Here is an 18,657-nt window from a genome sequence, read left to right as displayed (position 1 = left end):
CTTTCGCAGAAGAAAGTAAGTCATACAGGTTTGGAATGACATGGGGGTTAGTAAACTTTGATTTCTGGGTGAACTATCCCTTTGAATTAAGGAATTAAGGCGTTAAGCAGACATACTCAATACACATGTGAATTCCATGTGAAGTTTAATTATTTGTGACAACCACTGTTAGATAAGGCAATGCAACAGCAGTACAAACCATTGCGGAAGGTGCATCTCTCTGAATGGAACAGAGAGACACATGACAGTTCATAAAAACAATTAAATAGGATTTCCCACAGGTCTCATCTGTAATCATAAAACGATCTGCATATGCTGTTACGTTATATATCTGACATTTATAGCTCATGTGCAGCTAATGCTGTGTACTAACAGACAACTGAAACCCAAAATTAACAAAAGAAAAAGACAATTTCTTAAAGGGAAGATTACCACTAAACTGAAAATTCTGTCATCAATTACTCACCCTCATGTCATTTCAAACTCTCCATTCAATCGGTTTAATCCAAGACTTGTGAAGAGACACTAGAGTTGTCAAAAGTACCGACTTCGGTACCAGTCGGTACTGAAATTTTAAAATGTGATACTTTGAGCACTGTTGAGCAGATTCATAAACACCTCAAATTGACACGTTGTGTTCACCCGCTCATCGGTTATGTCTGTAATTGGCTACAACAGTGCTCAAAGCGTCACATTTTTAAAATTCAAGTTCCGACTTGGTACCAAAGTCGGTACTTTTGACGACTCCAAGAGACACTATAGCTTTATATGATGAATAAATTTAATTTAGGCCTTAATTCTTATACAAACACTGATTGAAGCACGTACATAGAGTACATCAAATATGGTAAACAAGTTTGGATTGACATGCATGAGGGAAAGTAAATTTTGACAGAATTTTCATTTTTGGGTGAACTGTCCCTTTAATAGCAATAAGACAGCTTTGGCTGATATTTAAACATTGCATCATTCCCCGAGGTGAACTTAAAAAAAAAATCAATATTCAACATTTTCAGTACTAGTTAAAAGTAACATAGCCTAATTTTCTTTGTCTAGCCATTAAAACAACCAAAAATAAAAATGCAATTACTTGAAAACAAATAATTTTTGACAAGGACAAAAGAGAAAAAACGACATATGCATTTTTGTTTTGATGCAACTGCATGAAGCTGTTCAGAAGGCAAGCAGTTCAAGAAAAGTTGCTCTGAAGCGAACTGAGCAAAGATATGAGTGTTTCAGTACTTTGTGCTTAAAAGCCAATGTACAGTCAAACTGTAGTTGCTTTTACACATGCATATATTCTGAGACAAAGTGTTTCAAATCTCAATGGCATCCTGGCAATTTCATATTACTGTCCATGATCAAGAAATGCTCCTCAAAAAAAAAAAAAAAAAATAATTGCATCAACAGATAAAACTGAAACTAACACTAATGATAAAAAAAGGTGTTAAAATGACTTGCTAACAAAATTCAGGAGAACGTCAACGGAATTGTGAAGTAGCATTATCAATACATAGTGTTTCTTAGAGTAAACATTCATAAAGCTGTCTTAAAAGAACCATTAACTGATTATATGAAATTTTAAAACTGGCATTGGGGAATTACTGTGCTCGACTTTAAGGTCAGTTTATAATTTGGTCATGTTTCTGGCAAAATAATGCAAAACAGAGATAAAAACAGAGGACCAACACTGCCCAAGTCCTTCATATGTGTTCTTGCTACCAAAGCTTCACCGAGCCTCTCTGAACACATATTAGCCACAGATATCCAATAGTTACCAGAGTTAACGGTGGCTGCATATATTCTAAATGGTAGCTAGATTGATTTATGTGCTTTAAATATAAAAGCTTTGGTAGCTGAAGCTCATTGATGCTAAGTAATCGCCGGATAGTCTGAGCCCTGTTGGTCTGTGCAATCGCTAGATATCACAGTTGGTGGGATGTCATCCACATCTCCATCCCATGGTACGCAGCCAAGGTTTGCAGGAGCAGAGATGGAGTGGGGGGTTACGGTGTGGCCCATTCCCTGGTAACGGCCCTTGGGGGATGGTGGGGTGGAAGACGATTCAACTGGTTCCTGAGCTCCAGCTGACAGCAGTCCTGTGTTCTCGTCCTGGCAAGCCTCTTCTCCGAAATATGTTTTCCTTGGCCGACCCATGACAGTTCTCCCTGAAGTAATAAAAAAAGCACATACATATGATGCATAACTGTTATAATAGGGCTGGGTTTTGACATGGGTTTCACAAAATGATTCGATTCTGATTCTGATTCACAAGCTTTTGATTCAATCTGATTGATTCGATATCGACAAGTTTGAATATATGTATCTGGAACAGTACATGCCAATTTTTCTTGAAGGGATAGAATTTTCATTTTTGGGTGAACTATCCCTTTAAGAAAAATAATCTGCTGTAAACTATTCAGTTGGTACATTACTATAGTATTTAAGGTTAAAATTAACAAGTCCAAAACTATTAAATTCAATTGCTATTTATTTTCAGATATAATAATCAAAACTGAGTTGTATGCAAATAATTAAATTGCAAAGGCAAGGCAGTTTTTATAACTTTTTATAAGGTTTCTACACCAATTTGTTGTTGAAATATAAACATTTAAACGCTGGCTGTCATAAAAACTTGTTTTCATGACAGATTTCATTAAATAATGAAGACATCACTAACAGGTAAAGTAAAAATATAATGAATAATATGTAATATAGTGCGTATATTAAGCAAAATACTATTTCTTCTGTCTTTTTGCAGTTAAAAAATGACTGAGCACTTCAGGGTTACCAGGTTTTCACAACAAAATCCACCCAATTGCTACTCAAAACATGCCCAATCGCGTTTCAGGGGGGGTCCCATGGTAAAAATCGCATTCCCGTTTTTGGCGGGGTCCCCCAAGTAAAATTTGCACTCCAGGGGATAAATATCATGTTATTTGAGGTCGCTTCAACCTGCGGACATGAAAAAAAAAAAAAAAAAACGGCGGCAACAGTGTAAAGTAGCACAATTCCACAGGAAAACCGCGGACTTGGCAACACTGGAGCAATTATATAAAACATGATGTATTTCAGTTAGTTGTACTGTTTCTATCAACATTCCTTCTGACATTCAAGTATATTTTATGCGATAACTAGTGGTAATGAGGAAATGATCAGTTCAAATGCCCTCCATGTTGCCTCTTGAACTGAGGTGGCTACAGCAATCTGTCAAAATACTAAAATAACACTGTCAACAATGCCTATTCTGTGTTCAGAAACTTGGAGCATACCAATTTAAGGCAATAATGTAGCATTATTGTCACAATGTAATTCAGGCTTTGCAAATCAGAAAAATATCCAGAAGAAAAATATGTGGCCATTTATATAGAAATTTTAAAGGCACTGATGTAAAATAAATGGAAAATGCCTTTTAATTAAATTAGAAAATGTTCATAACTACTTGACAAATTTAAGGTGTTATAAGTGAACCTCTGACTGGAAAAAAGTATGATATTGCCTTTTTCTAGACCCTCTGACCAAGCAACACTAAGAAAAGACTGTGCAGTGACTCACCGACATTGCGCACTTGTTCTGAGATGTCAGCCCGTATGTCTGAGATATCCCACATGGCCAGGAAGGAATCAAAGCAGGAACCTTCCTCTGCTTCCTGTATGTAGGGTTTGTAAGTGAAGCTGAAGTGATGGGCAATGGCTGCCAAAAACATTTCCACACAGATGATGAAGTCCTATGAGAACAGAGAATCACAGACTCTTAATCTTGAAGGTTACTTCCCCTTATGCAACCAGCAGTTCATTAAGGGCGCTGCAGCAGCAATGGTACATAGTAAGCCAGCCAACTTATATAAATATCTTAAACCAGTGTCTCACTATTTCCAGTCATAAGTCCCATTTACATAAGTGTTGTTACAAAAAAGTAGTTTAGTGCTCAGACCAAAGTACTACACCTGCAATCCGGTGGCTACAGCCTCCACGCTGTCCCACTCCCAGGTGTGAGATTCTGAGATCACACCAACCTTCACTAAAAGTGCAATGACCACAGCTTGCCTAAGACAGATAAAAACAACTGAAATAAAACATTACATGGTGACATAAAAGGACATGAAAATGACAAAGTCAGGTCATATTTCTTCACCATTCAATCAATCAATCAATCAATCAATCAATCAATTCATGACAGCTTCACAAGATTTACCAATACATGTTTATTATAATTCTATAATTCTATATAGTGTATCCTAGAAAAGTACTAGAAAACTACACTGAAAAACTAAGGAACTAAACATGATCACAACAGTCATCACTGCAAGTAGATCAGAATTGTTATATGCAATGTGTAGAGAACAGTTTACCAGAATGACACAAAAACCACCAGCTTGACACAGAGGAATTTGCCCACAGGTTTGATGGGACTCAGCTCTTCTCTCAGAGCCTTGTAGAACAGCACAAGACAGTACATGGCAAACTGAAAGAAAGAAAACCATTAGCACATTACCATTAGGTTATCAGGTTACTGTTTAACTTGAACTATCAATAATTTTTCACTGTTGTTGCTTCATGTTCCTTAAGCTTTTATTATTTATAAGCTGCATAAACACAAATGAGAGGCTGTTTTGTTTTACTGTTGATTAAAAAAATCTAGAAGATGTAAATAAGGCTTTAGTTACATTTTATCTTTTACTGCGGTTTGGTTCCTGGGTGTAACTGTAGACTCATTCAGTGACATTAGCTCATGTGACAGTCTTGCATAATATTCAGGAAAAAACAGGTACTTACAAGCTGAGAGAGATTGTTGACAATAACCAGATATGTCCAGGCATTTTTCGAACTGAAGTTGCCTTCATCATAGACACCACAAAGCTGACAAATCCTAATTTGGTAGGACAGAAATGACATTGAAATTACAGAGTAACAGCTGAAGCTTTATTTTGAACTGTTACATGCTCAATTTATATAGTCTATAAAAGGTTGTAATTTTAGTACCATGAAACTAAATGGAGTATTGTGTTTAAAAGCATCAGAGCACAGAAACATATGGAACCATTCATGCTGACCAAAAGGGTTTGTTCTGTTATTTTCACTAACAGAAATTACTCTACCGATCCAATGTTTGGGGTCAGAAAAGAAATTAATACTTTTATTCAGAAAGGATGCATTAAATTGATCAATTAACAGTAAAGGCATTTATAATGTTACAAAAGATTTCAAAGAGGACCTATTATACCCCTTTTTCAAGATGTAATATAAGTCTCAGATGTCCCCAGAATGTGTCTGTGAAGTTTCAGCTCAAAATATCCCACAGATCATTTATTATACCATGTTGTATATGCCCATCTTTGAGTGGAAGGAAAAACATGCTGTTTTCATTCATGTGTCTTTAAATGCAAATGAGCTGCTGCTCCCACCACGCTATCCAGAAGAGGGCGGAGCCTGTACAACTCGTGCCTCAGATACTCTGCCAAAAACTAAAACATCTGTTTGGTTTTGATTATCATCTCTATCGCGGCCACTCTCATGTGACATTGCAGTTTTTCGTCATCATGAAAGTTTATTATCTGCATGCATTTTATGTCACATTGCATTGAAACTGCAAACGGCTTATTCTGAGACACTGCTTATTAGGGCTGCACGATTTATCGCGTGATACGAAAAATAACATTGAACTTAAACGCGATTCTGCCATTATGAAATCGCAAAGGCTGCGATTATTTTTTTATGCACAGCTTGTCAATGAAGTATGGCTCCAAATGCTAATCCATATGAAGGCACTGCGAATTTGAGTCGCTTATAATGTACATTTGAAAAAGAAATACACGTCAAACATCTTTCCAGACATGAGAAGCATTTATTAACATCTTGTCCAACAAAAGACAACATTTAATAACATGTTTTACTCCAAACTCAATTCATAACGACAGTTGAGCATCCTTCTGTGAGATGATGTGGGTCCTTACACAGAATAAGGCAGTCGTGTGTTTATTAGTCATGTTTAATCAACCAAAGCGTTTCAATCTTCTGTTTATTTAGCCACAGCATATGACGAGTGCAGGCTTGGGAGGGTTACTTTAAAAATGTATTCCGCTACAGTTACAAATTACTTTATAAAAAAAGTATTCAGTAACATAATCCAAGTACCACAATATAAAAGTAATGTAATCTGATTACTTTTGGATTACTTCAAGGTCACATAGGCCTATATAAAGAAAGAAAGAAAGAAAGAAAGAAAGAACTAGATAAATTGCATTTTTAAATTTAATTTTAATTATTTCTTCTCAATTTCTACAAGTTTTTAAATGTTACACGTTGCATACTTTTGAATGGGTCTCAACAATAAAAATATTTTAAAAATCTGATAAATTATCTATTGCAATATTATTATCGTTGTTGTTGTTTAGAGCTTAAAAAGGTTACACTTTATTTTAAGGTGTCTTTGTTACACTGTAATTATACATTTAAGTACTGCGTATTATTAAGTAACTACATGTACTTACTATAGGGTTAGGATTAGGGTTTGGTTGGTTTGGTTTACGGTTAGTTGCATGTAATTATGCATAATTTACAGTTATTACTATAGTAACTTCATGTCACATATGTAACAATGACACTGTAAAATAAAGTGTTACCCTTAAAAATATAAAAGTGACCAGATCATAACCAAACTAAATCTAGTGGCTACAGTATGGTATTATAGATTATTTTTTAGTCCTTTGATAAAGAAAGTGTTTTCGTAGCTGGAAGGCAGAGTTTGCACTGTACAACCATGTTGTTTGCATTTTCTTATTTGAAAACAAAATAGCAGCGAAATTTCCATGAATTGAAAGTGTTTATCTCCGCGGGAAGCATCGTTTCAACTAGCAGCAGCAATTATGTGCGTCTGAGGAGATTGTAGACGGGTGTTATTTGAGGGTGGCTCACGTGAGTCATCACTGGCAACAGAACCAGGAAATACTGTATAATCAAGCAGCCCTAAATATAGTGTTATTATGGCAAAATAATGATTTATTTAGTTTTAAATGAAAACATTGTAATCCTGTTAGTATTCCCCCCTTTTTTCAAAATGTAACTGTAATCTGATTACTAAGTTTTTTGACGTAACTGTAATATATTATATTACAGTTATTGGATTTTTGTATCCTGATTACGTAACGCCGTTACATGTATTCCGTTACTCCCTAACCCTGGACGAGTGTTATCTTCTTCTGCGGAAGGGCATATTTGGAGTTTCTGCACAAGAGTGCCCTCTGACTTTCAGATGGAGAAGCATTTACTACTGAACACAGAGCCGTACAGCTCTGACAAGCCGCGCATAAAATAATCGCAGCTGTTGCCAAATCGCGTGCAGTTTAATCGCGATAAATCGTGCAGCCCTACTGCTTATTTATATAAGCATATATGGGATTTACGAAGATTAAAAAAAGGAGTGAGTGGATTTTTACCATTATAGGGTGGTTGTGTACGTTCAAAAACCATGTAAAAGTGAATTTTGCATAATAGGTCCCCTTTAAATAAATGCTGTTCTTTTGAACTTTCTATTAATCAAAAAATGTATCACAGTTTCCACCAAAATATTAAGCAGCACAACGTGCAGTTTAATCGAGATAAATCGTGCAGCCCTACTGCTTTATATATATATATATATATATATATATATATATATATATATATATATATATATATATATATAATATTAATTATTATATTAAGCAGCACAACCTTTTTCAACACTGATAATAATAAAAAAAAAAAGTTATAATAAAAAAAGTTACTTGAGCACCAAATCAGCATGCTTTTTTAATGATACAGGTGCTGATCATATAATTAGAATATCATCAAAAAGTTGATTTATTTCACTAATTCCATTCAAAAAGTGAAACTTGTATATTATATTCATTCATTACACACAGACTGATATATTTCAAATGTTTATTTCTTTTAATTTTGATGATTATAACTGACAACTAAGGAAATCCCAAATTCAGTATCTCAGAAAATTAGAATATTGTGAAAAGGTTCAATATTGAAGACACCTGGTGCCACACTCTAATCAGCTAATTAACTCAAAACACCTGCAAAGGCCTTTAAATGGTCTCTCAGTCTAGTTCTGTAGGCTACACAATCATGGGGAAGACTGCTGACTTGACAGTTGTCCAAAAGACGACCATTGACACCTTGCACAAGGAGGGCAAGACACAAAAGGTCATTGCAAAAGAGGCTGGCTGTTCACAGAGCTCTGTGTCCAAGCACATTAATAGAGAGGCGAAGGGAAGGAAAAGATGTGGTAGAAAAAAGTGTACAAGCAATAGGGATAACCGCACCCTGGAGAAGATTGTGAAACAAAACCCATTCAAAAATATGGGGGAGATTCACAAAGAGTGGACTGCAGCTGGAGTCAGTGCTTCAAGAACCACTACGCACAGACGTATGCAAGACATGGGTTTCAGCTGTCGCATTCCTTGTGTCAAGCCACTCTTGAACAACAGACAGCGTCAGAAGCATCTCGCCTGGGCTAAAGACAAAAAGGACTGGACTGCTGCTGAGTGGTCCAAAGTTATGTTCTCTGATGAAAGTAAATTTTGCATTTCCTTTGGAGGAGAGGCACACAATCCACGTAGCTTGAGGTCCAGTGTAAAGTTTCCACAGTGATGGTTTGGGGTGCCATGTCATCTGCTGGTATTGGTCCACTGTGTTTTCTGAGGTCCAAGGTCAACGCAGCCGTATACCAGGAAGTTTTAGAGCACTTCATGCTTCCTGCTGCTGACCAACTTTATGGAGATGCAGATTTCATTTTCCAACAGGACTTGGCACCTGCACACAGTGCCAAAGCTACCAGTACCTGGTTTAAGGACCATGGTATCCCTGTTCTTAATTGGCCAGCAAACTCGCCTGACCTTAACCCCATAGAAAATCTATAGGGTATTGTGAAGAGGAAGATGCGATATGCCAGACCCAACAATGCAGAAGAGCTGAAGGCCACTATCAGAGCAACCTGGGCTCTTATAACACCTGCGCAGTGCCACAGACTGATCGACTCCATGCCACGCCGCATTGCTGCAGTAATTCAGACAAAAGGAGCCCCAACTAAGTATTGAGTGCTGTACATGCTCATACTTTTCATGTTCATACTTTTCAGTTGGCCAAGATTTCTAAAAATCCTTTCTTTGTATTGGTCTTAAGTAATATTCTAATTTTCTGAGATACTGAATTTGGGATTTTTCCTTAGTTGTCAGTTATAATCATCAAAATTAAAAGAAATAAACATTTGAAATATATCAGTCTGTGTGTAATGAATGAATATAATATACAAGTTTCACTTTTTGAATGGAATTAGTGAAATAAATCAACTTTTTGATGATATTCTAATTATATGACCAGCACCTGTAGTGCATGTATTGTATCTTTGTATGGTGTAAAACCAAACAAAAACACAGAAAAATATGATGTTAAATGGTTAATGTCTACAACACACAATAAGAATGACACTTACAAAGCAATGACTGTGGTGACAGGTCTCACAACTGTGTACTGCAGAACACCCAGTTTGCATCTCAGCAAAAGCACTCTGTTAAGAAAAAAATTTGTTAATGTTCTGTTCCCAATATAAAAATAGAGGAAAAGAGGCCTTGAGAAAATATTGGTTTCTCTGGCATTGCATAAAATACTTAAAGTTATTAAGAGGCACATCACAGAGCTTCACTGTTCTCTGAAGCAGTACACCAACATATTTTTTCAGTTAAAAAATTTGCTGGTTTAAATCAACAAACTCTTCAAACATTACCACCACTGCCTAACGTAAATGTAAAAGTTGCTGCTGTCAGCAGCAATAGCTAAAGGCAGCCAGCAACCACAAGAAAGTGTTCAATCTGTAAGCAATTTAGAAAAAACCCTTCCTGCTGTATCTAAACTTTCATTTCTCATCCTGCACTTTGAAGAAGGCTCCAAAGGAGAAGATGGTAAACAGGTAATGGAGGCCCTCAACATAAGAGCCTCAGCCAATGTCTTGACTTTCTCCTTTAGTAATATTAGCAACAGATATGCATTAAAAACCACATCCTGCCTCACGTTATCTCACTTTTATATTCTAACTGTTTGCGTAAACACTCACTCTCCCATGGGCCACGGAGGGCAGCAGCAAAGGGGAGGGAGATGCTTTTGTTGCTCCTGCACCTCCAGCATCAGCACCAGACTGGGATACTGGTTCCCCAGATAGTTGAGAAGGAAGATCATAAAGTTGTAGATAACATAGGCCTCATAGCACTCTCTACATGTGTCTACATAGATGGCAATGCTGGGATACTTCAACGCAATCCACTGCGAAAACAGAAAAAAAAGGACCAAAGACATTACAACAAAGGGATTCCACAAATAGAGCACAGACATGACAAATGATACCATGCTTAAAAAAAAGATTAGATGCACATGAGTTTGGTCAAATGAGTTTCTAGTCCAACTCTAAGTAATCTAAGTCATGAGCATCTGCAACATCAGGCCTTACATTAACTGATTGTCAAACAGAAAAAGGCCAGGATTCAAGTCAAGGCAACCTAAATTGAATAACAAACATCAAAGAAGACATTTGCGATTCAAATACCAACATGTTAGCAACCATAAGGTGATCACATGATACTCACACTATCCAAGCTGTATATAGGAACCATCCATAATATTCTAGAAATGGAAAAATGAAAAAGTGAGAAAGAGAAAAAACAATTGCACAATACTGCATAAAATAAACAAACTGCAAAGTAATATATCTATACACCAATACCTGATAATGGGTTTTTGTAGCTCAGGTTGGGTGTAGTGTACTAGATGCTGCAGTATCCCCCACAGTGAGATGGGTATAGTCATGAACACAAATAACCCAGCAATGAACCACGCCTTATTTTGAATACTAACCTATATATGAGATTACAAAGAGAAAATACTATCAGTGTGAAAACCAGACAGTCAACTAATACATATATATATATATATATATATATATATATATATATATATATATTCATTTCATTCAATTACTAATTACTAGCAATCCATTACTAGTAATTTTGTTATGCACCTTTGTCATTTCGATTAGTTTTATTATTCTATTTAGCTTTAACTTATTTTAACTTATTTTTTATTTCAGTTTTAGTTTTAATAATTTTAGTACTTCAACTTACACTTATTTTACTTGTTAGCTGGCAAGGCAACATTTGTAATTGTTTGTTTAATTTTTAGTGTAAGTTTTCATGCAATATTTATATTTCAGCTTTATTTAAATGAACAGAAATAATGCTGTAGTTTTAGTTAAAAATAACACTCATTTGACCTTTCAGCATATTATGCAGCTTTAAATAGTTCAAATTAGAAAATATTGATTTATTAATAGCAACTACCATCTACTATCAGATGCCCTAACACCAGTTGAGATGACTGCAACCCCTGCGAGGACTTCAGATGACACCAACTCTGAATCAACATGCACCACTGCCAAATTTTCTATATATTGTTATCATTATGATCACAACTTGTAATAATTGCTTTAATGAGATCAGACCATTGTTTCTGGATAAAAGAATGCATGATATTAGCTAACTACATGATTTGTATCATCTTAGAACTGGACATTTTGGACATATGAACATTACTTTGTATTGTATGCATTGTCAAAAGTGCAAATAAATGAGAATTGAATTTAACTACATTAATTTTTATAAGACATTATTTTAGAGATATACTGAAATCTCAAAAGTGACTAAAATTAACCATAAAGTTGGCTAAAGTTCTTTAAAATATTCAATTTAAACATTCATGTTCTATGACAATACAGATAGAAGCAAAGGTAAAAGATAAAAAAAAAACAGATAAAAACAAATTTATAGGTTTTTTATTCCATAATAAAGAAGTCATTAATTATTTATTGTTTTAATTGTAGATCAAATCAGACTCAAGGGTTACATGTGAAGTTTCATAAAACAACAGCATTTAGGCACAGATTTGACAGTCAGCTGCTAAATGTTTAATGTGTGTAGTTATAAAAAGATTTCTGACCCCTGATTTTTGAAGTTCCCATATACAGAGTGGAAGGACAACCAGAAGGAGCAGAATGTACAGCAGCACCACGAGAGGCCGAATCCACCTCCTCCAGTTCCCGCATGTGCACGGCATCTTTCCTACTGACACTAACGTTAACCTCTTACATTACACTCCAATGGGTTTGATACAGAGACATTTACCGATAAAAACTGAGTTAAGTTCTTGGCAGTTCTACTGCTGTGGTTTGGTTTAGATGCATATGACTGGAATAAACACTACAGAGATCTAGATGAATCATGTGTGTTCAGCGAGTCAAATAATCAGCTGATTCCTTCCAATGCTTTCCGCCGCTCCCACATAAATCACATTCACATTCAAGAGCCCCTTGCGATCACGTCCATTATAAAGTCAGCGCGCAATCATATTTAATTTTCTTTTCGCCGGAGTCATGTCATAAAACGCATAAATAACTTTACAGACTTCAAAAATTAAAAAGTGAACGCGAGCGAGCGAGAAGTTGATAAACAAAGCTGGTTGGCACTTCCTGTTGATCTTGTCGTCACTGTGGCTTCTTCGCCTGTTTAACGAAACATTTTCAATACTTAGCGCCACCACTCGGATCGGAGAACCGCCAAATAAAACAATATTCACCGCTGCATTAGTTAACACACAAAATTAAGAAACGAGAAGACCGGCGAGTGTTGTAAAGCATTTTGTTTCGACGTCTATTCAGTGTCATTTTTCCAGAAAGTGGCTTATACTTGCACCCCAACCTACCCTCATTCATTTAAAACATTTTAATTAAGAATGGAAAACATTAATTTGAAAGTACAAATACGATAGGAAACAAATATATATATAGAAAGTAGTGTGACAAACCACATATGATCAGCCATAACATTTCTAGTATTTTTAATATGTGTAGGTGAAAAGCTTGTGATGCCATAAAGAACTTGCTGATTCAGATGATACCATTCTGTGTGATTGCAAAAAACAATTTACCAGACATGAAATGATTTTTTTTTTCTCAGATTTATAATTTTTTGTAACTCCATTATATTTTTACTGGGAGACTAATTATTTTGTTTATATTATGTGCTTTTATATATTGTACTCTTGTTACCTTGTCTTCATGGATTACTTTTCTGATATTTTTGTCCTTTTTCAAGACTGACAGACTGACACTTCTGTTTTTTGCCAACATCCTGCTAATACAGTATTTCCTTTGATGTTACATGGAAGAAAGAACATCCTATGATATTGACATGAAGGTGAGTAAATGATGACAATTTTTTATTTTGTATAAAATGTCACTTGAATTTTAAATGATATTTTGGTGAATCTCTGCAAAAAAAAAAAAAAAAAAAAAAAAATTGTTCAAATTGTACTTAGGAGTGAAAATCAAAGATTAATTGAATAGTCTAACAGAAGGGTATATATTTAACAAAAAATGACCTCAGAACTGCCCTAAGAACAAATGAAAGTACAGTGTGAAACAAAGGTGAAATTTATCAGACTCAAGGTGGCTCACTAGATGGCAGTGTGTGGCAACGCTTTCCATGCAGGAGTATCCCAGTAATCCATTTGCATGTTTTGTATAAAGTGTTCCTGAACCAAAAAAAAAAAAAAAAAAGTCTTTAAGTCTGTTTTCTTTTTTAACAGGAAGATTGGGCAACATGTTTTTTGTTTGTTTTCTTGAACAACAGTACAGTCGTCAAATTACTGTTTCTAATTAAGATTCCTGAGGTGAGAGAAAAAGATTTATTTATTTTTCCTCCTGTGTTAACCCAATTACAACAAATGCCGTATCAGCACGAAAGTACATTGTCTTTGTATCGAGTAATGGAGAGTAACACTGTACAGAACTCCAGAGGCTGTCTTTTTCTTATAGTGGACTAGCTAAATTGTTTTATTTTATCAGGAAGCTTGTATAAAACAGAACATCTGAAAACAAGTTTTATAATTGTTTTGTTTATGCAATTTATGAAGTCAAAGAGCTCTTCCCAGGCTATATTTTAAAAAGTAAGTGTTTAAAATCAAACCTGTGTATTTACTTGAGTGTGCAGTGAAGAATAGCAATAATTTCCAGATGCTATTATTGGGTAGGCCTGATTTTATCTCAGACAGTCTCCTCTTGTCAGATCCAGCAGCCCCTCAGAAGACATAAGTGCGCAGTTTCACTAGCCTGTTTCAATTACCCACCAAATGTGAAAGACGAGTTTAATGGTCTTTTACATGGAAAATCAGCTACAGCTTAAACTTTTCCATGATTAAAGCAGAGGCAGGAACTTGACCTGTAAAACTCAATACTCATTATTTCCTTGTTCATGCCCTTGTGTATATATATACTGTATCTGAGAAGACACAGACTGCAATGCCAGTCATTTGCCAGTCACAAAAATAAGGTATATCTGAAAAAAAAAATGGAGTCAGTGCAATAATTTAGGACCAAGGAAGATGTGCAAGGCTAAAGTAGTCCTGAATACACGGAGGCAGAACTTTTCCTTTATGTCGCTGTGCTGTCATCATACTGCCCCCCAGTTACAGAAATGGCTCATTGTGATGGGACAGATTGTTCATGAATATTGAATCGATCCTTTTGGCTTTTATAAATTAGAAATCGTTCTTGCCACACTCATGTGAGCGCCTTGTTGGATCACTTGGAGGGATAGCGCTGCAAAATGGCATTCGGGACTCTGCCATGTCGGGGCAGGGAAGACAAACAGGCGGTGTGTTTGAGAAAATTGGATACACATTTAAAGTTTAAACGCAGAGTGACGTCCATAGTTAACATCTCATGTAACTCCCAGTATGAGAGTTATGCTTCTGTGTTTGGTTTGGATTTAATTTAGACGTCAGTACGTGTTGGGCTAAATGAAGAGAGTTCTAGATCATGGTTTGTGGCTTTATATCTTTGAACATGTGAGTTACAATCTTCATGAATTGGTGTCATTCCAGATAGATACCTTCAGGACAGAAAAAAGTGAAAATATATGTTTGATTATTTATTAATTTCAAACATCTGGCCAAAGATTTATGACAGAATTTGTTTGAGTGCACAAATGATTCTGTCCAATGCTCAATATTGTAATGTTTAAAGAAATATATATAAATAATCTGGTTGCATTAGTGTTCTTGGAGCTCAGTCATCGCATACATTTCTGGATGGTTTTAAAAACCCTTGCATGAGAGATAAGGTTACCTCATGCTCATAAATAGAGGTGACTGCACTGCACGCTCTCACAGATAAGACCAATTTATCCACAGATTTTATCCAAATGTTGTTGGTTCCTTGCCTTTTTAAGAATAATGGCAGTGGTGGTGTGTAATATCAGAAATGTGTTATTAATATAATCCATGGCAGAGCACAGTCTTATGAAAAATATTAGGATACAGTCAGAGCTTATCTATGTTTGCTGGCAGTTTGGCCTTGGAGCTACAATAAAGTGCTGTTTTTCCTCTGAACATATGTGCTTTGTTAAGAGACCTGAGCTGAAGGCAGGATATTATATTATATTTATATTATACCATTACAACTCGATTCTGATGGTCTGGAAGGTGTGCAATAAAACTGTTTAATACACAGGTTCCAAGTCCATATAATTACCGTTCTATATTAATTATTTCTGCATGAACAAAAACATTCAGGAGCACAGAAACTTGTCAGCGCTGCCCTGCGACTTTTATTAATAATTTAACTGCAAAATCGCTACATTATATTACTCGGCAAAGAGGTTGTAACGTTGCTGTTTTTGAAGTAATTAAAATCACAGCTTCATTGCTAGTAGAGAGACACTGCACATATGTAATTCAGTCAAATAAATGTTACCTTATTCTACTTTATCTCTTTGTCTGATTTAAAGCGGGCAGAGTGCTAGAACTAACTTGTGATATATGACAAAAATAACCATCATTTTAACCCTCCCAGTCAAATTTTGCAAGCATAAATGACATCTTTAGGTTCTTTGCTTCCACGTCGTGCCTTAAAATCATTTAACGCACAGCTAGCCATGGATTATCCCTTACTTATACCATGGTCTGTCTGAATACTTTATTCTGATTGTCTGGAAGGTGTGCAGTGAAACGGTTTAACTGAAGTCTGCACAGGTAGTTCCAAGGAGAGGTAGAGTAGAGCATCCTAAAATCTGTACCCGACCCGAATCACTTCTTACCCGAACCCAACGTGCATAAATGTTATTTTTTTAAAGAAAAACCCGACCCGAGACAGACCTGATAAAATTAGACCCGAGTCCGACCCGAACCGACTGTAAACAGCATTGACGTGCACAGTGTAACAGAAAGTCCACTGAAGGCGAATTGAAGAACCCATGTGAAAAGATACAACATAAACAAAGACTTGGCTTGACTTGACTTGACGAAACTTGAACATAGCAGACTCACCAACAGTGGATATACAAACAGTACTAGACAATGGAACAATGAAACATGAGGGCTATATATATATTAACAGACTAATGACTAACAATGAACACCTGAACACAATGAAACAATGAACCAATCAAAACGTGACACATAGACAATGGAACCAATCAGAACAAGATACATACCAAAACAACCAATCAGAATATAACACATACAAGGGAAGAGCAAGACATCACATGATGGCAAGATACATGAGGAGCAAGGGAAGCACATGGCAAACAGGAAATGTGACTAAATTTCAAAATAAAAGACATGAAACATGAACATGAAACAGCCTGCAGTCCCGCAGTCAGTCAGGAAAAATCCTGGTGTCCTGCTGACTGATTTGGCCGATGCTCCATTAATTTATTTATTTACTTATTTAATATTACTTTATATTATTGACTGCCCAAAGGATACAAGTTATTTTTGAGTTCAACTCTCACTTGTGATCAGTGGTTTGGAAAAATAGCTCGATAAAAATGAAATCGATAGCCTAATAAATCATGGATTCACCGTTGTCTGCAATGCTACCTCATCTCTGGCGAGGGGCTTCTGCACACAAAAAAAGAAAAGCCCTGCATGAACATGCAGTGTAATGAAGCGAGTGGCTTTTCCTGATGGATTTCATAGCTATAAGATTGATTTCTGTGTACGATGTTACAAATCCACACGGCTCCAGGGGGTTAATAAAGGCCTTCTGAAGCGAAGCAATGCATTTTTGTAAGAAAAATATAATTATAACTTTATAAACTGTAATCGCTAGCTTCCGGTAACGGCCGTCCCTGCGTTCACGAGAGAGTCATGTTCTGGTGAAGTAGGCATAGCGTAAGCTTAGGTAAGAATAGACGCCTCTCGCAGTTCAAACAAATAGGGCCGGGCAACAAACTCAAGCTCCTCCGACATTTCTCTTTAAAAATGATCTTTCTAATTCGTGGCCGGTGTCTCTATCCTCTGCGCTTCCACGTTCGTCAATATGTCATGTGTCAGGTTAGAGGTCACTCTTCGAACGGAACTAGACTCTTGCACGGCCGTTACTGGAAGCCAGTTGTTATAGTTTATAAAGTAATAAATATGGATGTTTGTCTTACAAAAAAATGCATTGCTTTGCTTCAGAAAGCCTTTATTAACCCTCTGGAGCCTTATGGATTACTTTTATTATGGATGGATGCAATTTTTTGGACTTCAAAAAATAAATAAATAAATAAATAAATAAAATTGGTACCATTTACTACCATTATAAAGATTGGAAGAGCCAGGATATTTTTTAATATAACTCTGAAACTATGATTTTGTTTGGCTGAAAGAAAAAAGACATATACATCTAGGATGGTTTGAGGCAGAGAAAATTATTTGATAATTTTCATTTTTAACACGAGTGCAAATGAGCTGCTGCTCCCAGCCCCCTTTCCAGAAAAGAGAAGAGCTTTAACAGCTAGTGCTTCAGTTGCTCAACAACAACAAATCTGGAGAATCTCACGCAGCCAAGATAACGATTGTCAGTAAAGGTGTTCAACCTTACATTGTTCAAACCGGAGTCGGACACTGATAGAGAGACTCAGGAAGAAGTTACAACTTTTAGAATGCAACTGGACGTTTCTGAATGGTTAGTGGATAAATTTATGTAGTGGATAAATTTATGTAAATTTATATCAACTAGCATGTGCCGTCATGTTAATCTTTTGTGCAAATCCAACATTGAATTGACCCTCATTTGTGAAGCAGTCCGGCGTAAAATGATGGCATTGCAACAACACTCTACTACAACAACTCTTCTTCTTCTCTAAAGCAGCCCAACATGGCCTCACCCCCTTTGTTGCATGTTCCCAGGGGTAGGGTTTATATAAATTTTGTGTTTTTTTTTATGTCACCAAACCGGGAAGAAGCTTGTTATAGTTCCTACCAGCTGTTTGTTGTAGTCCTCAAAAAACGATTTCTGCAACCAATTTAATCTTTAAATGCATAGCTAGCCATGGATTACCCTTACTTATATTATAGGTGTTGAATTTTGGTATGAGCTTGAGGTATAGGAGCTGCAGCTGAGGATTTGTATCCAGCCTCTTAAGAAGACCTCAGATGACCAACACCTTTGAAGAGACGGCGTCAACTCCTGCGAGGACTTCAGATGACGCAACATCTGGATCAACATGAACATTCCCAAATTTCTATATATCCTAATTATTGTTAATATGTAATACATTATTTCTAGGAGCTCATT

At 36.1% G+C, this 18,657-nt stretch overlaps 1 protein-coding gene across 1 annotated transcript; it reads right to left on the bottom strand.

Moving 5' to 3' along the window:
- Positions 1-128: 128 nt before the first annotated feature.
- Positions 129-12,590, bottom strand: tmem184c (transmembrane protein 184C). The gene is made up of 10 exons (XM_051909285.1): positions 12,033-12,590; positions 10,765-10,895; positions 10,628-10,664; positions 10,102-10,307; positions 9,484-9,558; positions 4,776-4,869; positions 4,352-4,464; positions 3,947-4,046; positions 3,556-3,727; positions 129-2,168 (listed from the first exon to the last, which is right to left on the bottom strand). The coding sequence occupies exons 1-10, from the start codon at positions 12,147-12,149 to the stop codon at positions 1,873-1,875; spliced, it is 1,341 nt and encodes a 446-aa protein (XP_051765245.1). The 5' UTR covers positions 12,150-12,590; the 3' UTR covers positions 129-1,872.
- Positions 12,591-18,657: the final 6,067 nt, after the last annotated feature.

The sequence above is a fragment of the Ctenopharyngodon idella genome, chromosome 1 (genome assembly GCF_019924925.1).
Source record: "Ctenopharyngodon idella isolate HZGC_01 chromosome 1, HZGC01, whole genome shotgun sequence".
Lineage (NCBI taxonomy): Eukaryota > Metazoa > Chordata > Actinopteri > Cypriniformes > Xenocyprididae > Ctenopharyngodon > Ctenopharyngodon idella.
Note: the sequence above shows the minus strand (reverse complement) of the source record. Positions and strands in the feature narration are given on the sequence as shown.

What these genes read in the sequence shown, in the direction of transcription:
- tmem184c (XM_051909285.1), bottom strand. Translation starts at nt 12,149, where the DNA reads ATGCCGTGCACATGCGGGAACTGGAGGAGGTGGATTCGGCCTCTCGTG. An exon ending in CCTCCGTGGCCCATGGGAGA is followed by an intron (nt 9,559 to 10,101) that starts GTGAGTGTTTAC and finishes TTTTCTTAACAG; the next exon opens with AGTGCTTTTGCTGAGATGCA. An exon ending in AGAACAAGTGCGCAATGTCG is followed by an intron (nt 2,169 to 3,555) that starts GTGAGTCACTGC and finishes TTATTACTTCAG; the next exon opens with GGAGAACTGTCATGGGTCGG.